This window comes from Microtus pennsylvanicus, chromosome 3 (assembly GCF_037038515.1).
Source record: "Microtus pennsylvanicus isolate mMicPen1 chromosome 3, mMicPen1.hap1, whole genome shotgun sequence".
NCBI lineage: Eukaryota > Metazoa > Chordata > Mammalia > Rodentia > Cricetidae > Microtus > Microtus pennsylvanicus.
Genome location: NC_134581.1, coordinates 48,131,286 through 48,155,526, shown reverse-complemented (window position 1 = coordinate 48,155,526; position 24,241 = coordinate 48,131,286). Strand labels below are relative to the sequence as shown.

Sequence of the window (24,241 nt, the reverse complement as noted above, 5' to 3'; positions counted from 1 at the left end):
CATGGGGAGTATAAATAGCTGTAAAGAGAAAAAGTCTAAGAGTGGTGTTATCAATATGGCCAGTGAGGAAGCTCCAGGCCCACATTCTAGCACTGAAACAGTCACTTTCTGAACTCTAGAAACCAAGGAGGCAGCAAGAAAGTTACCCATGAAGTAAAAGCCACACTCAAGCAGGTAGAAACTCCATGGTTACAATCTACAGCACCACAGGTGAACAAGTCTACTATACAGCTGAGTGAAGGGTGACATTAACAGGGAAGCAGAACTGTAAGACTGTAGTTTGCAAATGATGAGGTTAATTTACCGCTTAAAATAGATTCCTTTAACTTTACAGCTAGATCATAAAACATTACCAATGACAAAACTGCTATAGAACAAATGAGAGGCAAACAGAAAAACTAAGTAAAGAATACAAGACCAAAACAAGACATACAGTAAACAGCGAAATGTCGGTGAGAAGCCTGTCCTTATCCGTAATTAACTATAGACAACTGAAAACGCACACGTTGGAAGAGATGGATTAAAATAGAACAGCACCCGACTGCAGGTAACTGACTAGCTCTAAAGACATGTACCATGGATGGAAGAAGATACTCCAAAAAAATAGTAGCCAAAAGAAATTAGCCTATTTTTGTCTGATGTCTGTAGAGCCGTTCCCCAGTGAGAATTATGAAGAGGCATGAACATTACATCCTGACAAAGGGGTCCATTCTCTAAGTTGTGACAGGTGCATCAAATATAAGCATGCCTAAACCTAAGAAGCAAGCATGAACAGATTGCAAGGGAGAGGTCACCACAGTAAGAGCAGACACCTCAGTATCCTACTTTAGTCATGTATAGTCACTAAACAGGTCAATAAGAAAACGGGGGACAGATGAACTGAGATACAACTCCCAACAACAGAGAAATAAATACAGTTTTCTCAAATGCAGCCAGGTCATTTTCCAGAACAAATCATGGTGAACCATAAATCTTAACAAGTTCAAGAAGACTAAAATCATAAAGTGTCTTTAACATAAAGTGTCTGTAACAGTGGCTGAAGCTAGAAATTAAACTGTATGAACTAAGCACAAACAGAGTCAGCTTCCTGCCCTGGAACAAATGCCCACAACAACTTGAGGGGCTTGCTCTGCTCAGCTCCAGCACTTTCCACATTGGCTGGCCCAGGTGCCCTGGGCGTTGGTAAACAGTACGTCACGGTGAAAGCACACAGCAGAGGGCAACACTGGACTTCAAAGAAGCAGGAAAGCAAAGAGAGGAAAGGGCTCAGTTCCCAGTATTCCCATCACAGTGCACCCCAATGACCTTCTGCCAGGGACCATCTCCTAAAGGTTTTACCACCTCCCAGTTGTACAGACACAGGACCAAACAAGGCTTCAACACAAGCTTTCAGGGACATTCAAGAACCAAAATATAGGGGCTAAAGAGATGGCTCAGTGGCTAAAAGCACTGGCTGCTCTTCTCGAGGCACTGAGTTCAATTCCTGGCAACTAATGGTAGCTCACAGCCATCTATAATGGAATCTGATGCCTTCTTCTGGCCTGCAAGTGTATAGGCAGACAGGACCCACACACAAAATACATAAATAACTTTTTAAGAACCAAAATGTAATAAATTCAAACTACTCAATTTTTAAAGAATATTAGAAAATCTCTTCAAGCACCAACATACACAGGTGGGACTATGACATTCATATGCAGGATGGTCAAAGCCTGAAGATTGAAGAATGATCTCAAATCAACCTCACTTTTCATAGTAGGGAAAGAAACAAACTGAAGCTGGCAGAAGTGGAAATGATAAATTTGAGAGCACATGTAAGTGAATTAATAGAACAGACAAACATATTTAAAAAGTTGGCTCCATGACTATCAAGAAACCTTTAGGAACACTGGCAAAAACCCCGCAAAACTGACGTGAGTAAAACCAGAAACCACAGAGGGGCCACTGCAGCTGACTTTACAGAAATAAAAGGATTGTATGAATGTGGAGGCCAGGACAGGGTGTCATATCCCCTGGAACTGGAGCTATGGACAGTTGTGAGCCATCATATGGATGCTGGAAAACAAACCTGGGTCCCTGTGCAACTGCTGGTCATCTCTCCTGCCCACGAAGTGGTTTATTAGGCTCACAGTTCTGCAGATTCCAGGGAATGGATCCAGCAATAGCTTGGCTCTGACGAGGGCCTCATAGCATACAGGACAGCAGAGGCAGGGATGTGTTCAAGAGAAAAGCAGATAAAAACTATGGCCTCAGTCCTTTCTGAGGACATATCCCCAAATGACCTAAGGACCTCCTAGGTCACACCTCTTAAATGTTCCATAACACCTCCTAACACCACCCAGATTGGGACCCATCTTCTAGCAATAATATTTAAGCCACTGAAGAACAAAATCAAGCTATATCCAAACAACAACATCTAAAGCCATTCTCAGGGAAACGTTACTCATAACCAAAGTCAGACTGAAGGCATTGCAAGAAAACCTCAGATCTGTTTCACTGATGAAATCTGATGCAAAACAAACTCAACAGTACATTAAGGGTTTACAGATGATGGCCACGGGAAACCTACTGCCAGAACAGGGTGGTTCAACATAAAACTCAATGTTAATATGCTAATATTCCGTATTCACAGAATAAAGGAGAAACACATGATTATTGACAAGAGTCAATATTTTTTCATGAGAAAAATAAAGTATTAAATATAAGAAAACTACCCCAGATACGAAAGTCCATATGTGAAAAGCCCACAGCTCACAAACAGTGGACTGGAAGCCTTGCTGTCGCTCAGGAACCAGACAAAGGCCCTTGCTTTTGTCACCTCTGTTGCACACAGAACTGGGACTTGTAGCCCCACAATTGGGACAGAACAATTGACATCCACACTGGAGAGGAAGAAGATTCCTCATAGATGACAAGATCTCAGATATGGAAATCCTAAAGATTTATAAGAAAATCATGATAACCAAGAAATGGATTCAGCAAAGCTGCAGGTTACAAAACCAACAGAAAAAAATGGTTGCTTCTACATACTAAAGTTAACAGCTCAGAAAAAAAAAACTAAAAAAACAATTCCACTTATGAAAGAATCAAAATGAATGAGCGAATGAATGCATACAAAAATAATGCTTCCTGACATCAAATCATAATATTTTAAGAATAATTAGAACAGTGTACCATTGCCGGGCGGTGGTGGCTCACACCTTTAATCCCAGCACTCGGGAGGCAGAGGCAGGCGGATCTCTGTGAGTTCGAGGCCAGCCTGGTCTACAAGAGCTAGTGCCAGGACAGGCACCAAAGCTACAGAGAAACCCTGTCTTGAAGAACCAAAAAACAAACCAGTGTACCATTGATGTGCATGTATGTGTACACACACACGCATTCACGGGGGCAGGTTGCAGAGTTTCCTAGCACTATTTTTCAAGAGACTGTTCTTTCTTGATTGTTTAACACCTATGTTAAAAAGAATCATTTGCTCATATATGTGAGGGTTTCTTTCTGAGGTCCATGACATTTACTTGTATTTTTTAAAGTTTTATTAATGTATATGAATGTTTTGCCTGCATGTATCCTGTGCACCTCATACAGAAGAAGGTGCCAGATCCCCTGGAACTGGAGTCACAGCTGGCTGTAAGATCTGGAGCCTCTGCAAAAACAGCAAGTGCTCCAGAAGCATGCGTGTGGTGTGTGTGTGTGTGTGTGTGTGTGTGTGTGTGTGTGTGTGTGTGAAATGGAATAAAGACTTGAGCAAAAAGACTGAAACTAAGAAACTTAATGACACTGGATTTTGGCAGAGAAGCACAGGAAACAAAGGAAAAGTAAACTGGACTGTATCAAACAAAGGACACACAGGATACAGCAAAAGGTGAAAAGGCAGTCTGCTGAGTGGGAAAAAATATTTGCAAGCCATACATCTGCATAAGGCCTAACGTCCAGAATACACAATAAAATGTAAAAAAGGGCTTTTCTGGATGTTTCTCTAGAGAAGACAGACAAATGGTTACTAAATACAAGATGCTGAACAATTACTTATAATTAGACATGCAAAACAATCAAACCCAATAGGATGACTGGTATCAATAAAAATCAAAATAACAAATGTTGACGATATGAGAACACTTAGTCATTTACAAATAGATATGTAAAATTGCTACAGAAACCAAAACTGAAGAGCACTCGCCTCTGATCCTGCAATTCCACTTCAGAATATATACCCAAACAAGAGCAAGACCTCACTCAGATCTGGGCGTCTCTGTTCCTAGTGACCAAGAGTTCAAAACCTAAGCATCCACCAGGAGGTGAACAAACAAAAAGTGGCATGTAAATATGACGGGTTGTAGCCGGGCGGTGGCGGTGCACGCTTTTAATCCCAGCGCTCGGGAGGCAGAGGCAGGCAGATCTCTGTGAGTTCGAGACCAGCCTGGTCTACAAGAGCTAGTTCCAGGACAGGCTCCAAAGCGAGATGTGTGTGTGTGTGTGTATGAGTCAGGATGTTATTGAGCCTTCTAAAGGAATCAAATTTGAAAAGACGGAACAACCCTGAGAACACTGTATTAAACTAAATAATCCTATCAAAAAGATAAAGATGTGATTCTCCTCCTAGGAGGGAGGCACCTATAGAAATCAGCTTCACGGTTAGAAACAGAATGGTGTTGCCAGGGCCTGGGGAATGGGGTACTGAGTTCCCTTTTTTTTCCATGATAAAAAGTGTAAAGACTGATTCCAAAACCATAATAATTATTTTATACTTAAAAATGTTTAGGAAAGTAAATATTGTGTGTGCTTTGCCATAAAAATCAATGCAATAGCAAAGAGGGTAAGATAACTGCTTATAAGGTTCCTAGGTTATCTATGAATTCTGTGTTACCTGAGTATAGTTAAAGATGTGTAGTAAATACTGAAGTGCAAAGGAGCCAGTAAAAGGAATACAGTGTTGATATCAGATAAGCCATCTATATTAGGAATAATATTAAATATAAACACTTCCAATTAACAAGAGATTGCTAGGCTGGATAGAAAAAAGCCAAACTCAGCTACGCTGTCTACAGTGACGTGGGACATGGACAGAAGACACGGCAATGGTAACTGAGTAGAGCTCAGGCTACTACTTTAATACCAAGGCTCCACCAGGAGTAAAAACAGTCATTTTGGAAGTGGCCAATCCATCAAGAAGACAGAACAATACTGAATGTTCTGTCTAGTAGCAGCTTTGACAAACAGGATGCAGATGTGGATCGAGCTCAAGAGGAAACGACAGATCCAGTTTCATTTATGCGCCTCTTGCTCACTGAGACACAGAAAGTATGTGAAGGTGCAGACATGACAACGGTCAAGTAGCTTGGCCTGGCTGCGCTTGAGGACGGCTCCGTCCAACAAAGGCAGAAGGCACAAGGAGCATCTCTCTTCAACCATATTTGGGATCATAAAACAAGCCTGCACCAACCTATAAAGATCCAAACATATCATGGATGTCCTATCTGTGATGGGATTAACTTGAAACCCTTAAGAAGGCTATCTGGGGGATGCCCTAATGTGTGGAAATAGACTGGCAAACTTCTAAACAGTGCATGGGTCCAAGGAGAAGACAGAAGGAGAATTGGTGCTTTAAACAGAATGATGAAAACTTTAAAAATAATCAAAATCAAAGTTTATCAGAATTCACCAGCAGCTTACATACAGTAAAATCCCCAGGTTAAGCTCTTCTGTCAGACAGAAGGAGATTCCAGTGCAGCAGTTCCACGTCCAAGCAGGAAAATTAGCAAAAGAAACAAATTGAAAAAAAAAAAGAAATTGAACCCAATTCAGAGAATGAAGGAAATAAAAAGACCAGTTGGATATCATTTAAAGAAATACTTTTTAAATAACTACAGGAAATGAAGCTGGAGAGATCGCTTAGTTTAAGAACTCTTGCTGCTCTTGCAGAAGGCCTAGGTTTAGTTTCCAGCTCCCGTATGTCGGCTCATAACCACCTGTAACTCCAGGCCCCGGGATCTGACACCTTTCCTGGCCTCCATGGGCAACTGTACACACACGGTATATATACATATATTCAGGCAAACATACATAAGTAAGTAACTTTAATTTTCCTCACAGATCTAGCCATTTGATTCTGAGAGGGGATTCATATCCAGGATCTATAAAGAACTAAAACCTCAAACCATATAATTAATTGGGCAAATTAACTGAATAGACAAATCTCAAAAGAAATACAAATGCAATAGATATAAGAATAAGTACTCATCATCTTTAGCCAACTGGGGAAATGCAAATGAAAACTACAGTGAGCTCCATCTCACCCCAGTCAGAACAGCCATCAAGACAAGTACGGATGTGGCAAAGAGAAGGCCCGATTACAGCCGGGGGGATGTAAACTGGGAAGGTAGTATGACGGTGTCTAAACAATAAAAATAGAATCACCATGAGATCCAGATGTGCCACCCTAGGTATACATGTGGAGGAATCTAAGTCAACATGCACATCCATGTTGATGCAGAATGGTTCACAATAGCCAGGTTAGGGAACCTCCATAGAGACCCATCAACAGATAAATTGGTAAGAAATGTGGGATATAGCATGGAGGAATGAGATCATGTCATGTGCAGGAAAATGGATGCAACTGGAGGTCATTGTAGTAAGTGAATTAAGCCAGATCAGATAATAATGCTTGTTTCCTCTGGTGAAGAGTCTAGACTTATATATGCATCTACATGACATTAAAGCAAAGGGGAAGCCGCTTGAGGGGAAGAAGGGAGAGGGCAATAGAAAGGTGACTGTAAGTAAGCTATGACACATGTGAAAATATATATCCATGAGAATGTCATCGAAAAGCATCATCGTGTGTGCTCCTGAGAACACAACGCCTGAATACAGTGACTCGTGCCTCTATCCCAAGCTGTAATTGCCAAATTCAACCACATTTTACACCATCATGTACAGGTTTATTATATATAGTTATGTCTTCGTAGTATAATATATATTAAAGATGCCAAAAATTGCTGGGCGTGGTGTGCACACCTTTAATCCCAGCACTCAGGAAGCAGAAACCAGTAGATCTCTAGAATTCGAGGCCAGTCTGGTCTATAAAGAGAGTTCCAGGACAGTCAGGCAGCCAGGGCTGTTACATAGAGAAACCCTGTCTCGAAAAAACACAGCAAACAAACAAACAAACAAACAAACAAACAAACAAACAAACAAACAGAGAAGCAGGTCAAAAATTGTCAGACAAATGTAAAGCATCAATTTAAAGACAGGTGTAGCACTAAATGCTTTAGAAAACAAAGTTTAAAATCAGCGATCTAAGGTTCAACTTCAGCTAGAGACAAAGGAGCAAATTAAAACCCAAACAAGAAAGCAGAAGTGAAAGGGATATGTCAGGGAAACAGAGCAGACTGAAGTAAAAACAAAAGCTGATTCTTTGACAAGAGCAGTGATAACTCACTGGTAAGAGGGTGGAGGGAAAACCCCAGCACGGGTCAGTTCCGACTCCTGCACAGAGCAGGCATCCAGTCCCAAGAGCCCACGCAGAGTCCGCTTGTGTTTAACTTAGGAGAGGACGGCAGTGCAGTTGCACCTCTGGGAAAGGCCTCGGCAGGACACAAGGATCTTTCTGAGCAGAGAGAATGTCCTGTAGGGAACTGAGCTATGGTCATGGGAATGCCTAGGAGCCAAGACTCAAACTATACATAATCAATCTTCACTTCACCATATTTAAATGACCTTATTTAAAAATTAGGTCAACTTTGTATTTCCCTCCACGTCTACACTTCACATTCATTCACTCGGTTTCCTCATCTCACCCGGTTTGAATCCCACACAGAGCAAGCACAGCCTCCTCACCACCCTACGGAAACGTTTCTGAGCCCAGCTCTGCTGTTCACTCAGCACCTTGTCGGCACTCACAGCAGTGGCCACTCCGCCACACCCTGGCTTCTCTCCCTCTCACTCATCCGCTCTGTGCAGATGCTTACATCTTGATATCCCCTCTCGGGTTCCCAGAGTAACTTCAGTATTACAATATCTTAAAATAATTCATAGTTTCTTCCCGAACCCTCCTGCCTCATCTTCACTATTTCCTACTGGCATGTACTACAATTGTCCTTCCCTAAACCTACTCAAGTCTTTCTTATTTCAGTAATGGCAGTACCTAGTTTAAGGAGAAAAAAACCTTAAGTAAAAAAAAAGTCCTGGAGCCAATGGGTGATTCCATAGCTAAGAACGCATGAGCTGCTCTTACAAAGGATCCAAGTTGAGTTCCCAGCACCCACATCAGGGAGCTCACAGCAGCTGTAGTTAACTCCAGCTCCAGGGATCCAACACTCTGTGTTCTGGCCTCCTCAATCACCTGAACTCATGTGCACATACCCCCACCCCCCACCCAGACATACACACATGCACTTAATATAAAACTTAAAAAAAAACAAAACACCTAAGACTTCCCCCTTTCAAAACCTATGCCCAGTCCTTGTGGTTTTCTCTCTTAAGTACAATTTTTGATACTCAATTCATTTCTATTTTTGTTGCCATCAGTCAGTCAAACCTACACTGTCTGACACTGTGCCTATGCTCTAGAGATCCAGCCTGTCCGCCTCCATTTTGGGCTCCCTGCATCAAGTTCCCTACTGGATGGCCAGGGGAACCACAGCTGCTCTGCACTGCTCTGTGAACGAGCTCCAGACCGATGCATAGCCTAGCGAGCCAGGAGAATGACTTCAGGTGCTCTCCAGTGTTTGTGGCTTGCTTTCTGCTCCTACCTTCACATCTATGATGCCTTCCTCCTCTTTCTTGCCTCATGGACATTTCTACACACTATTCCTTCTGTTCATAATCTTTTCCTTGGCACCTAACTGCTACAAATTATTCCAATTTTAGCTTAGACTACATTTAGAAAACAAATGTCATGGTCTGGCTGCCTGCTCAGAACACCATGTACCCTCCACAGCTTCTGCCCCATGGACTAGCGCAAGAGCATGATTATGCCTGACTGATTACCTAAGCACTTCCTTATGCACTCAGTCAGCTTCAGTATATGAATACAAGGACGACATCTGATCTCAATCCATCTATCTACAGCCTCCCATAAACCTCTGGGTGGTACAGTACCTAACAGGACCTCATAAATATTTCTTTTTTCCCCCTTTTTTCTTTCTTTTATTTTTATTTTTTAACTTCCTTTCTTCTTCTTCTTCTTCTTCTTCTTCTTCTTCTTCTTCTTCTTCTTCTTCTTCTTCTTCTTTTCTTCTTCTTCTTCTTCTTTTTGGTTTTTCAAGACAGGGTTTCTCTATTACAGTCCTAGCTGTACTGGAAGTTGCTTTGTAGACCAGACTGGTCTCGAACTCAGAGATCTGCCTGCCTCTGCCTCCCAAGTGCTGGGATTAAAGGCGTGCACAACCACAGCCTGGCAATATTTCTAAATAAATTTAAAAAGAATCAGAAATTATCACTTCTAAATGAAGGAACATGGACTTTGGTCCCATATGTCAAACAACCACCTCATCAAATGCTGTTTCTAGGTAGATATCCATTTCACCCCTCTTCCCTCAGCAGGCTCCACAGTGACAACTCTGTAGCCTTGGAGAACACAGTGTGAGACGTGAGGGACAGTATGATCCCGGAAAGAGGAGAGAGAAGAGAGGGCGCAGATAATGGATCACTGGTTAGGTGTGAGGCCAGGGCTTGGATCCCTAGCCCCCATGTAAGTAGTGCTGCCTATGTGCATTCTGGGAGCCAGCCATTCGGGTCAACTAAGGAAACGGGCCAGTTCTCAGTTCAGAGTGAGACCTCGTCTCAAGGAGTAAGGTAGAATGATTGGGGAAGACACCCAGTGTCAGCCTCTGGCCTTCAACACACATAAATATAAATGTGTGTGTTCACATGTGTGGTGCGCACACACACACACACACACACACACACCACAGCCTTACACTAAGATTCCTGCACCCTTATATCTGGCTAGGGTGACTGACTTCAGTTCAAAGGGTTATTTTTACTTTAAAGCTATTGTTTTGTTTCCCAGCCTCTGTGGAGAATAATTTGTCATTATTTTAAAAACAGATCTTTAAGTTTCTGATGACTATGAGGGAATCTTATTCTCTTTTATGTAAACCTTACTCTTTTCTTGTCACGTTTCAAACACACAGACCGGAAAGTTTTAATTTACCTAATCATATGTCTAAAAGGAGTAAGAAGACACAAAAGATGAAATGGGAAAATCCCTCCTCGCCAAAGAAGAGTTACACACAGGTTAGATGCTAAGAGAAAAGACCACAACTTCGGAGCCTAAGCATGCCCAGAGACAAGCCCTAAAAATACACAAATAAGTAAAAATTTAAAAAATGAGTCATAAATACATAACTTTTTTTCCTCTGGTTTTTTGAGATGCTGTCTCACTAAAATAGTGTTTGAAACTTTGAAATAATTTGAGTCAACTTTGCATACATCCAAGTTTTTGTATTCCTGGTGACTCATGGAAGTGTTCACATACCAAGTCTCTTTCTGTTTGTTTGCTTGCTTGTTTTTTGAGACAGGATTTCTCTATGTAGCCCTGGCTGTCCTGAAACTCACTTTGTAGTCCAGGCTGGCCTTGAACTCACAGAGATTTGCCTGCCTCTGCCTTTCGAGTGCTCAGGTTAAAGGTATGGCTACCAAGTCTTCATTACTTGAATTTTCAACACTGCTGGATAGAAAGAAAGTCACTTACTGGAAAGAAAACAGCTTTCCTTTCTATTTCTCTAACGTGTGCAGCAAGTCAGAGATCAGATCAACAACCAGAAGGGCAAATCCCGATACAGTTACTCTGCCTTTTGCTTTCTTAAGTCGCAGCAACATGCTGAGTGCTGGGATGTGAAGATAACTTATCTCAGTTAGATCATCGCTGATGGCCTTTAAACACGGAGCAGCTGGCCAGCTGCAGCAGGTGCCTCAGATGGAATCATTAAGATGGTGTAGTTAAGGTGTCACGTGTTGGCTCTGCTAATCATCTCTTGTTTCCAGCCAGTGTTACTGAGACAATTCAGAATCCACCATCAGTTATAAAATAAGGTGGTTCCTAAGTCATTGTTAAGGTACTAAATGTCATAAGGAAGCAATTCCATCAGGTTGATGCGGAACTAATTGTACAGACTGTGAAAGGTTCTGGCATCAGTATCCACCTCCATTCACTGAGGATCAACAGATACTCAAGGAACTGGCTGCCACTGGAGGCGTGACAGCGGCCTTTACACATCTCTAACAGGTGCTACCACCCATAGTGACGCTGTGATTTTCAGGCCTCCAAGGGTAGGATCCAGCGGTCTGTACTTAACAAAGCCCCCAGAGCTCAAGGCTCAGACCTGTAGCCCTGTAATACATCTCCTCCCTCTGTATAGCAGAAGCCTGAGATTCAGAGAAGAAGGCGACATACAAAAGGTGCTTACTTTTCATGGCTTATCCACAGGGTTCAGGAAGAATCTGACATATAACATAGCCCTCTAAAGATTATGTGAAGAAATGACTCCAAAGGAGTATGCAGTCACCCAATTATAACAGCCAAAACAAAATCCTAATTAGTGGAAAATCCTAACTAGTGGAAAATGTACCGATTATTAAGAATTTTTTTTTTCTGAAAAGAGAACATTCATCACGACACAAGAAAACATTTTTTTGGTTTCAAGACAAGGTTTCTCTGTGTAACAGCCCTAGCTGTCCTGGATCCTGGAACTTGTACTGTAGACCAGGCTGACCTCAAACTCAGAGATCCACCTGCCTCTGCCTCCCGGAGTGCTGGGGTTAGTGGTGTCAGCTACCACTGCCCAGCACTCAAGAAATTTAAATTTCACAGGGGCCAGTGAGGTTATTTTCTGGGCTGGTGAGACAGCTCAGGGAGTAAAGGCTTAACACGTAAGATTCATCATCTGATTTAGACCCCCGACTGCACACAAGAGGGAGAAGGAGGTGACAAACCCCGGGAAGCTGTCCTCTGGCCTTCACAGGAGCACCTTGGCCTGTACGTCCCGCCCCACCCACCACCACAAGAAGCAATAAATCCGGTTTCTGCCGCTTGCCTGCCGAGGGAGGGGAATCCCAGGGCGAGCCCTACTGGAGCTACCCGGCTTTGTGCACCTTGTTACTTTGCCTGAGTTTGTTCAGCTCCACCTTGTACTTCTCCGCTTCTTCAAGAGCGCGATTCAGGCGAACTTCGGTGGCACTCTGACTTGTAGCGGCCTGTTTTTGTAATCTTCTTTTATTTTCTAATTCCTGTGTAGTTAAAAATACAGAATATTGAAATGCCATCAGTTCCCTTTTACATTTTGCATTGTTTCATTTCCATGCTTCCTGCTTTTACTCACATGGGGCTGCAGGCCAAGCATCAAGAGACACAGTTCTCAGGAGTGTCACCCAAAACTGGCACTAGAGAGACACCTAAAGATGTAGTTGCAAATGCTTTTGTAGTTTTTTAATTCTATCCGCTAGTTCTCAGCGGGGGAGGGTGGTGTTGTCTGCTGTGTTATTATTATGCCCGGGTTCACATGCAAAGCAAAGAGCCTTTACTGAAGCTCAAGCATGGGCTCTCCATGCGTTCTGACACTGCGGTTGGATTGGGAGAGCCTCCAGCTCAGTTGAGCTCGTGATTTTAAGGAATAAAGAATGGAGGTGGGGGGATAGGTGAATTCCAGATTCAGATGGGGGCTGAACTCCTGCTTGGGCAGGAGTGGGACAGTAAGAGTCTTGTCAAACAGGGATTGGCACTGGCATTGCTGGAAGGAGATTGGCAACCTATATACAAGTTAGGTAAGCTATTTCTAACTTTCTGGAGCATCTAGTACTAGTTTATCTCAATTCTGATTGGTCCCCACATGGCACAGTCTGTAGCTTTTCCTGGTTATTGTAAGGGTAAGACTTAGCCCCAGTGTAGCTGGTCTGCAGCCTTAATGGCTGCACTGGTGTCAAGTTAGGTCTCTTCAATTACGTCTGTACCACTTGTGTGGCTGGTGCTTTTGGAGCCCGGAAGAAGGCCTCAGACCTCCTGGAGCTGGAGCTAAGATGGTTGTGAGCTACTATGTGGGTACTGGGAATTGAACCTGGGTCCTCTGGAAGGACAGCCAGTGCTCTTAATCACTAAGCCATCTCTCCAACCACAACGAATGTTGTTCTTTTGTTTAATATTTTCTGCCTCATGTTGATTCAAAACACTGTATAATTATTGTCCATACTTATTTTAGGAGTAAATATTTTAAAACTGAACTGTTAGGAGACAGGATCTTGCTGTATGTTCAGCCCAGGCTGACACTCTAGACCCTTCTGTGTCTGCTTCCTTAGTGCTGAGTTTATAGGCATATGCCTGAAGCATTAATCTAATTAATCTTATTCTTAATAAGAATTATTATTCTTTATTAATTATCAACTGTTGGGTGGGGAACCCAGAAGATCAGAGAACCAGGAGCAGCCGCCAGCTGCTTCCTTCCCCTCTCGTTCCTCAGTCCAAAAGGGGCTCAGATCCTGTCTCCATCCCACCTTATCCCTTCCTGTCTCCACCTCCCAAAGCTGGGATTAAAGGTGTGTGCCACCACTGCCCAGCTTCTATGGTTCACTAGTGGCTAGCTCTGCTCTCTGGTCTCCACAAAAGCTTTACTGTCAGAACACAAACACAATACACACAATATACGCCTCTAAGCCTAACTCACTCACGGTCTTCTGGAAACACCCGAAAGTCCTGGTTAGAGACCGCTTGCCCATGAATATTGCTCTTGTGGAGAACTGACAACGTCTACCGCTTGAAGAAACGAAGGATAAATGGAAGGTTGCATATTAACCCCACTAGGAATTATCCAACTTGAGGAGAAACAGCATATCTTGTATTTGTGCCAATATTCTACGGTAGTTTGTTGCTGAAAAGGGACAGCTAACAATCCATCTCATGAACTGTGAACTCTGTGGTTACCAGGCCCCTCCCCACCACACTTGCTCCATCAGGGGCTCCAACAGCACTGGGATTTCTCCCTGGACTTGAGTTCTCTGCCTCCAGTCCCCAGTTACCTAATTAGCTCCTACACACGGTGCCCAGGCTCCACCTGGGTGCTCAGCAGGGCTTGAACTCCTTCCTGGTATCATCCCTAGTCCTTACAGCAGACATGGGCTGGATTTGGTGCCTTTCCTTCAGGACTTCTAGAGTAGCCTGATACAGGCTAGCATACCATTTGCGGCAGGTACCAAAACCATTCACTTGCTTGGTTCTCCCACTGAAATGTAAACTTTTAAAGTTATCAGCTGTTTTCATTTCCAGCATTGTAGCTGCATGTAAAAGGCACTAATAATATCTTTATAAAGGCTGGAGAGATATATCAGTGCTTACAGAATTTGCTGCTCTTGCAGAGGAACCAAGTTTGGTTCCCAAACCCTGTACTGGGACTCACAACTGCCTGTAACTCTAATTCCAAGAAACTGATGCCCTTTTCTGGTCTTGGACATACAGCTAAGCAGGCATATATATATTAACAGATATTTATTATTAATAATAATTAATAATTAAAAATGACTCGGGCTTGTCCTGTAGTATTGAATACCCGTACTGTACCCCATACAACACACAATGGTCTGGCTGGCCCAGAGCCTCCAAAGAGCACTCAGTAAATGTAACAATCACTGTAGAGCCGGAGCTCACTTGAATGCGACGTTTGTCTTTTTAAATATTTCTTCCTTGGCTGTATCACATCATCTTTGAAACCCATCTCTGTGGCTTTGAGTAATTAAAGGGAAAAACAAAACAAAACACATGCTGCTCCTTCTGTAGGTCTCTAAACAAATCAAGCTGCGCCTGGCTGCCATCTGCTGTCACAGTCTTCCGCACAGCCTCGTGGGAGGCAGCGACGACGGCTCCGCAGCTCGCTCACTGTTCACATGGGGAAAAAGCTACTAGTTTTAAAACCCACAGTGCCGACTGCTTCACACCAGCTGCGATAAGAGGAGTGCCATAAACCTTTGCCCTTCTCTTCTGCTGGTGACTTTGTAACTTCCTTCTCAGAAAGCGGAAAACATCGCCTCCTTGAAAGCATGAAAAGTACAGCAAGGAGAAAGAAGAGCAGAGTTTCTCCACGTAAGAAAATCCACCGGAGAAAGCGAAACCGAGTTTAAAACTTTGAAAACATTTGTTTTCAATCACACACTGGTAACTTTTTTTTTTTTTGAGACAGAGTCTCACTATGTAGACCAGGCTAGCCTCAAACTCACAGAGATCTATCTGTCTCTGTCTCCCAGGTGGGTTATCCAAGCTGGAATAAAAGGTTGGACCATCAATCCCAACACTACATCCTGGTAACTTTTTACAGCATGCAGAGAAGACACACTGCATCCTGCAAACAGATAAAATTGCAACAAACAAACCAGCAACAAGCAAACACATTGCCAGACAAAACTTGACAGAAAATCTCAAGTCTTCAATCTTGTTGTAAAAGTCTTAAACTGGGCCCCACAGTCAATGACATGATAATAAAATGAGGAAAATCAGTATTTCCCATGTTATTACCTTCATGAAAAAAGACATTTATTTCCTACTATACATAAAATTAACTTTAAATAGATCACATGTATATGATTCATATGATGCTGATATATATAAACTACATGAAATGCTTAGAAGAAAGATTCTCATGGCTTTGGAGCAGGCAAAAGTTTCTGGGAAGAATGAAAAACCAGAAATTCCAAGAAAATATAATATATAAAATTTACCAAAAATTTAAAACTTCTGCCTTTTGGAAACACATGGTAAAAAACAAACAAACAAAAAAAAAAAGAAGCAAAGTCAAATGACAAGAGAGTATACAATACGTGAGGGGATTACAGTGGAGGCAGGAAACGCCCTCCAGCCTGGTCTTGTCACATGTGCAGACGGACCACAGAGAAGCACACACATGGCACATGACAACATCAGCACCCACACACACTGCAAAGGCACACTGCTCCCTCTCTAGAGCTAAGGCAGTGATGCTGGCAGGACCACGAGCTGGGGACACTGTCGGAACACAGGCAGGAATTTCAGGTGTGGCAAGCATTTTAGAGCACAGGTTAACAGGTTCCTTACATGTTTGTTTGTTTATTTATTAATTTAGTTAGTTAGTTTAATTTAGCTGGTTCTTTTTCCCCAGATAATTCATTAGCCGTGGGTGGCTAATGAGCCCCACAGGACTCATGCTGGCCTCAAACTTCTGTTAATCCTCCCGACTTTACCTTCTGAGTAATGGAATTAATTACAGGTACCACCACACCTGGAAGTTTCTTAAAATGTTTTAACATAGACTTTCTCATAAAAATCCAGAAATTCTGTTCATAGGTATTTATCCAACGTCATGAGAATAGATATGCACGCACAAAAACGTGTCTACGAAAAATGGAAACAGTGGGATCATTTGTAATTACTAAATTAAAATGTGGTGTATTTGTGAATAAATACAGAGCAATAAACAAAAACATGGAGCGTGTAAAAACAAAAACAATAAAACAGCTGAACAAAAGTGACCAGACTTAAAAAGTGCACTTCAATGACTACACCTATATGAAATTTTAGAATATTAAAAAGTGCACTTCAATGACGACACCTATATGAAATTTTAGAATATTAAAAAAAAACCTGAAACCAAAAACCCACTGTGCAGTAGAAGACCGTGGCTCGGCATCTGCCTGGGATGGTGTGGGAAAGAATGCAAAGGAAACCGGCAGGGGACAGAAATGTCCTTTACATTAGCTGAATTGGTGGTTAATGTCACATCCATCGTATCCAGTGGATTAGCTTGTCAGAAGACAACATTACTACATTAGTCCTCTGTGTGGGAACAAAGGAAATCTTTCCTATGGTATGTGTCAGAGAACACACAGAGAAAGGGAAACTGAGCATGAATGGTTAAGCAAACTGCCAGTGATAGGGTAGTAGCAGGGCAGGAATCAAACTATTTGACTCCAAAATCTGAGCCCTCCACGTTGACAAATTAACTCACTAAAGTGTACATTTAGAACAAATACATTTCATTGTCTTTAAGACATTCCTAAATAAAGTTGGGCTTTTTTTGTGTGTGTTGCTGTTTTGTTTTTTGAGACAGGGTCTATGTTACAGTGGCTGTCCAGAAATTTGCTATATAGAATAGAGTGGCCGTGAACTCAGAGACCCACCTGCCTCTGAATCCCAAGTGCTGGGATTAAAGACAGAGGTCATCACACCCAGTCAGTAAAGATAACTTTTATTAAATTTCTTTACTGCATGTGTGAAAGTGTATGCTTCTATGAGGGGGCATCCACGGGTCACAACACTCGTGTGCGTGTGTGTGTGTATGCGTGTGTCTAAGTCAAAGGACAACATTTCTGCAAGGAAGGTCCACAAATGGGAAATGAGTACATTGTCAGTCACTGTTCACACCAGAGGGATGCTAACCAAGAGGGGCAGCTGAGGTGCGGAGAGCTGGGCCCTCACGCTGCTACAGGGACCAGATGCAACAACACTAGGAAACAGCTGGTGGCTGTCCCTGTGAAAGGCTCCGGCTTCAACCCCAGCATTTCAAGATAAATAAACAATAAATTTAATAAATGTCACATATACAGAATATACTTGACAATTAAAGAAGAATTGAACAATTAGTGTTGTAACATGAATGAACAGTAAAAAAAAAAACCAAGCAAAATTCTTTAATAAGAGAAGTCAATCACAAAGACTGTATATTATTTGAGTCTATGTACAAGGAAATTTCCAGAACAGGTAGATTTACTGAGACAGAAAACAGAGAAGTAGTAACCCAGGGCTGGCATGGATGAGATGTGGGATGTGGAGGCTGAAAGGCAAGAGTCATCTTTTGGAGGCTGTGAATATGTTCTACATTTGAGAATGAATTTATGAACATACTAAAAGCCACTGAACTGCATACTTTACTAGGAGGTGATTACTGTATATGTACCTCAAAGAGTTGTCAAACATTCTGTTTTAGGGGGATGTTTTCATCATTATTAACCAGAGTGTGTCCTCACCCTCTCTACCGACGAGAGCTGCTGCTGAAGTCCGTCACATCTGCTGTTTGCCTCTTCAAAAAGGTTCTTATACTTTTCCATTTGAGACTGCTGTGAAGTAATTGTTCGCTGCTGTTTCACACAGTCTTCTTCAAAGTTTTTCACCTTGGACTTTAAGTCCTGAATTTCATCCTCCTACAATAAGACATTATCAATTATGTAAAAAATACACAAGATCTGACGCCAAAACGTATAGCTGAAAACAAAAGAGCCTCAGACGGTCTTTGATGCGATATTTACACGAATTCCTGAGGATAAAGCCTGGTTGATATTCACTATCAGAAATGGAAATCAGATATTTTATACTGAATAGCTTATTATCTGGCAAGTCTAAAATAGTAAATTCTGACTCCCGTCTGGCCACCAACTCCATGCTTCCCTGCGCACTGCAGGCTGGCATCAGGCCCTGGGCTAGCGGAGCAGGTCTGCTAGCTGAGTTGTGGCGGCGTCTGGCAGCGACAAATGAGAGAAGGTCTATGCAGCAAGGGAAAGACTCAGGAGAAATGGAATCCAAAGAGGAACAAGGAGGAAAAAAACTCAACATGGAAAATGACCATCAGGAAAAGAAGGAAAAGGAAGAAACGCCGCAAGATGTTAAGAAAAGGGAGCAGCCTGTGGTCCTGTCCTGGAACTAGCTCTGTAGACCAGGCTGGCCTCGAACTCACAGAGATCCATCTGCCTCTGCCTCCCGAGTGCTGGGATTAAAGGCATGCACCACCACCACCCAGATTGGTCCTGCATTTTGAAGCAGGTGAATACTCTGTGCCCCAGGAACTTGCAGGCGGTTTGCTGTTAGGTAGCCCATGATGCACTATAGAGGAGACCTGATGCATAGGGTTGGAGCCCCAGGCAAGGATGAGAGAGGAGAACAGGGAAAGGCTTGGGGAGGATGTGAGACAGCTCATGGAGAAGTTGAGGGAAAGGCAGCTGAGCCATAGTCTGCGGGCAGTTAGCACTGGCCCCCCTCACCATGACCATCATGATGAGTTTTGCTTTATGCCCCGAATCCTGGTTTTCTCTGAAGATAATATGGGGACCCCTGCTTCCAAAACTTAATGTTTGTGATGTGCTGTTGTAAAATTTTTGATGTTACTTATTTCTCATGGGTCTCCACTTAATGCCAGCTTCTAATTGAAACTTGTGTTTTTGATTCAGTCTTAAATTTTTTTCCTGTTAGCAGAATTTATCTAATGCATGGAAAGAATCTCATTATATATTGTGGAGCTAATAAAGCAGATTTAAAAAGCAAAACAAAATAGTAAGGTCTAATGTCAACAATTTTGATACATTCTTAAGCTTTGTGGTAATTCATCATTTCAGAATAAAGTTTGGTATTTATATTTAATTTTTAAATCTGATTATTTAACTGTGGATTGAAATCTAAAAGTATAATTAAAACTGTCCCTCATGTCTTTGGTAGAGCATGCGAGAAGCCATTTCTGCTTACCTTCTTATTGCATTCACATACAACGCTGTCCAGTTCCTCCTGCATCACATGGAGTTTGGCCTTTAGAAATCTGAGCTGAGCCTCTGTGGAGTCAAATCGTTACATGACTGCTTTCTTCCCCCAAGTCTAAGACATTATCAACTGGGCGACAGATCATACATTATGAGTAAAATACAGTCACAGTAGACAATCTAACAGGAGACCATGGTAGAAACACCATAAACATTAAACATTTCCCATGTCAGACAACAGAAAAGAACAGCAACAGGTGGTCACACAGACCATGAAGAGTCAGTAAAGACAGAGGAACAGGGACAAAAACCCTTCTTCCTAAGAACCACACCTAAAAGCTGGTGCTTGCTCACGTTTATAGACTGCACTCACACCTACCACAGTGATCCAAAAGATATCTACTTAATTTATAGTGGTCTCAGGCTAGCAGTGCCCAAGAATTTGACAGAAACAAGCAGACCCTCTCTAGCAAAAATAAAGCTTCAGATCTTACAATCTCTGCTTCCAAACTGACTCCAGATCATTCTATCTTACCCACAACCCAGCCATTCCAAGTAAGCATCAGGAGTACAAAAATATTCTCCCTGGGACAAGACGCCCAGGCATGCACGCTGAGGAGGGAAGATACGGAGACAGTGGCCGCAGGAAGGAGCAGTGTTCATGGTAAAGTCTGCAGCTGGTCCTGAATTTCTGCATCTCTAGCCTGTAACAGGGCAGTGGGTGACTGTCTCCAGGAACAAGCATCTGCCCAGCATGTCCTGGAAGGTAGCTCAAGAGTGACAACCAACCTCCTGATTCACTTACGGTCCTTCCCTCTAACGGTCCCAGAGGGTTGATTAGTCAATAAATGCTACAAATACATAAATGAATTGCTGGCCTCTGTGACTGACTAGGGTGTAGCTCAATCATCATTACACACAACCTATTAGGATTCTTCAGAGAATCAGAATTTCAGAGATAAACTTTATGATCATCTGTAGGGAACACTCAGAACTAAAAAGAAGAAAATAAGATGGAGGCACTACTGCTAGTCATCGTGACAATCAGAACACGCTGATGGCAGAAGCAAGCACCTGAGTGTAAGCAGCAAAGCCCTGGGAGCAGGCGGTTCACAGCAATCAGAAGCAGGGGCTTAATGTCTGCACTGAGGAGACAAGTCACAGAAGGACCAGGCAGCCCGACAGAGGCTGGTCTCCAATGTACCTCACTGCACATAAACTACAGTGCTGCAATAAGGGACTCTTTCAGCGATGTTGGTGACCGCTGACTGTCTGAATGGCGAAGCACAACTGAAGCATGCCTTTCTGGTCTCTGGTCTCTACTGAGCTCAAGCAACAGAGCTTTGAAGGATCATCTGCCTCAGAGCTAGCACCCACTCCCTGCTCTTCCTCCACCAGTGGATGCAGTCAAGATGGTTTGCTGTGCACTGGGCTATAAGACCTGCAACCTATTCCGTGCTACTACTGCCACTGTCTGAGTGAATCCCATCTCCAGACACCAGCAGCATGACTTAGAGCTAGGAAATTAAGATTCATTTGCTGTGAGTTTTCTGCCCCTCCCCACTTTTAAGGTGTGAACAATAAACTGTGTATGTGAAAAGTACAGACTGTCAGCCTCTTGTGATGCATACATTGTGTTCAAGACATCATTTGACTAACTCTGATTCTCAAATGGAGAAACTGCTATTACAGAGGAGTTAGGTAGCCAGAGTGGAGTCACAGCTGACTATATTGCACACCCAAATTCATTATACAGCTCACAGTAACTATGCTCACACATTCAATTGTTCTGGTTTTTTGTTCCAACAGCACAGGTGGCTCCTCATAATTTCAGTAATTTTAGAGACATTTCTGCTAACGAATACAATTTTTTTAGATGATTAAAACAGTTTTTTCTAGTTACATGCAGAGTGTAAGTTAACCAGGAAAAATTATATTCATAAAAAATCATTTCATTACTTATCTGTTGCTTTATCAATTCATTTACCCTTTTTAATATATTGATTTAACATACAATAAACAGAATATAATAAAAATAAATAAAAGTAACTCAGAAACTTTATTCAGTGATAAACTATTGGACATTTTAATTTCAGTTGAAATAAACTCAAAACAATACTATAGTCATGACTTTTTATAATATAAAATATCAAACAGAGATGAAAGTAGAGGTAAAAGCCGGGCAGTGGTGGCACATGCCTTTAATTCCAGTGCTCAGGAGGTAGAGACGGGCAGATCTTTGAGTTTGAGGCCAGCCTGATCTACAGAGTAAGTTCCAGGACAGGCTCCAAAGCTATAGAGATACCCTGTCTCAAAAAAAAGAAAGAAAGAAAGAAAGAGAGAGAGAGAGAGAGAGAGAGAGAGAGAGAGAGAGAGAATAACGAAAAGAAAAAAGAAAGAAAGTAGAGGCAAGTTCAGTGAACTCAAACCACCACCCTTGGTCAACAAGTATTTGGCCAACTTAAATTTACCTAGAATCTTCCTTCCATTCACTACATCTCTCTAGATTATTATTATCTAGACACAAATCCATATTCATAATAAAAATTTAAAGAAATAGTTCTCCCAAATCTCTGAGTATCTGTAATGCTAAAAGAAAACCTACCTGTCCCAATGTCCTTACTGACACCACAGAGAATGTCGTCATCGGCGTGCCCTGGCGAGCTGTCCTCTTCCAGTCGCCCTTCAATTCTGCTAATTGTCTTGGCAAGGGAGAAGTCTGAGAAATCGTCTGGGATGGCCACATCATTGGCAGTCTGCACACTGGGATATTTCAGCTTAACACTAAGAAGCAAAACATGCACACACACGTGAGCAGAAATGGGATGGTGGGGGAGGGGATGGAGCTTTGACCAAAAACAAAGCAGATAAACCTGTTATAAAACTGAACTTAAGATAAAATCTACAATGGAACATTTAAGGACTTTGCTCTAAGAGTCTTAGTAACCATCAGTCTTTACGAGGGGAAGTCCAGGCCTACCGGTCAGATCCGGCCTACAGTTTTCATTTTGCACTCTGCTGGAGAATTGCCCAAGGTAATGTCCTGACACTGAAAACTGGGAAGAATTTCATCGCTTAAGAAAGAATTACCAGGTCCTCAGTGCCATCAAACTCAACATTTATTTTCAATGTAGGGAAACAAGAATCAAAGTTGACCAAAATACCGGGTTTAACTTTTTAGCACTAACATTGAGGAAGAATTAGGGAATAAAACTCACTTCTAAAGACACAGTGGCCTGAATCAGGGCAAACACACTGAATGTCACCAAGACTGTGATTCTGAAAGCTCAGCTTACTTTTAACACGAAGGCAAATGCTTCTGAGTTCTTGTAATAACCACCTTATATTTAAATAGTGACCGTGAAGCCTGACAAGGGAATTCTGTAGTGATACATGCAATTTAGCCAATGATCTCTTCGGGTTCTTTTTGTTAATTTTATCTTCTATCCCTTCAATTCTATTTTTTCCCCTTTAAACAATTAAAATACACAATAGTTAGGAAAGATTTCCCCATTATTATAATTACCAGCTTGGGTAGGTCATAGACATAAAGATTAAATAACTTACTGGTTACTACAACCAAAGTCTTTTCCTTTTATTAAAAAAAAAATTCACCAGGTAGTGGTACATGCCTTTAATTTCAGCACTCGGGAGGCAGAGGCAGGTGGATCTCAGCGAGTTCGAGGCCAGCCTGGCCTACAAAGCGAGTTCCAGGACAGCCAGGACTGTTATGCAGAGAAACCCTATCTCAAAAAAAAAAACAAAAAAACAAAAAATCATAAGCCCGAGTAGAATGTAAATAATAATTATGACATAACCTAATTTATATCTAATCAAACAACTCCCATCTCACAAACACAATAATGTATGGCACTCTGTCAAGCAGTCAAAATCTAGAAAACAATTTGCTCTATTTACAAGAACCCAACCCAGACCCCAGGGGCTAAAAAGATAGCTTAATATTTAAGAGCACTTGTTCTTGCAGAGGACCTAAGTTTGGTTCCCAGCTCCTACACGGCAGCTCACAACCAGCGTGATTCCAGGTCCGAGGAGTCTGACACCCTTTTCTGGTCTGGAAGGGCACTTGCACACAGGTAGCATAGAGTCACACAGTACATATATACATATGCATTTTTAAAAAAATCTTTAAACAAAATAAAACCCAAATTTCAGTCCCAGTTCCAATAATGTCTCATTAAAAACAACAGTAAAATTTATGGAAAGGTAGTGATTTTGTTTTAGAGAACATAAAATGTTTATTAACTGCTGTAAACAGTTCCAAGTGCAATTGCTTTAAATTACTGAGTATGATGGGATACGTGGGATACAGGGGCTTTATACTGGAGGTATTTTAAAATCAAGAGAAACAGAAAGTTTATAACTAGGAATGATGATACTGTGGACTGTAAAACTGAGAAGGAGAGTCAGGCCTGCAAACTATACTGTACCTTGAATTTGTTTTCCTTTCTTTCTCTGCAGAGTGAAGTCTGGTTTGAACCTTGTTTACAGGACCAGTGCTTTTGGTCTTTGGCTAGAGAAAAAAAAGTCGAAACTACCAATTAATTAAAAGTTTAATCATTTCTTCTTTTTACAACATTTTTCCATGTGCATTGTTGCTTCTATGTGAGGTCCCCTGGAACTGGATTACAGACATTTGTACGCTGCCATGTGGGTGCCGGGAACTGAACTCGGGTCCTCTGGAAGAGCAGCCAGTGCTCTTAACCACTGAGTCTAATCATTTCTAACAACAGAAATTTTGCTTGGTTTA

The 24,241-nt window shown here is 42.0% G+C and overlaps 1 protein-coding gene and 1 pseudogene across 1 annotated transcript in view; one reads left to right on the top strand and one right to left on the bottom strand.

Moving 5' to 3' along the window:
- The window catches only part of Tex9 (testis expressed 9), a 35,294-nt gene that overhangs the window by 1,991 nt on the left and 9,062 nt on the right, over positions 1-24,241 (bottom strand). Inside the window, exons 5-9 of the mRNA XM_075965298.1 lie at positions 23,922-24,004; positions 22,079-22,257; positions 19,463-19,545; positions 17,977-18,150; positions 12,094-12,228 (exon numbers count right to left, since the gene is read on the bottom strand). Coding sequence (XP_075821413.1) covers positions 12,094-12,228; positions 17,977-18,150; positions 19,463-19,545; positions 22,079-22,257; positions 23,922-24,004 — 654 coding nt within the window. The remainder of the gene's footprint in view (positions 1-12,093; positions 12,229-17,976; positions 18,151-19,462; positions 19,546-22,078; positions 22,258-23,921; positions 24,005-24,241) is intronic.
- Positions 18,445-19,271, top strand: LOC142847008 (protein BEX2-like; annotated as a pseudogene).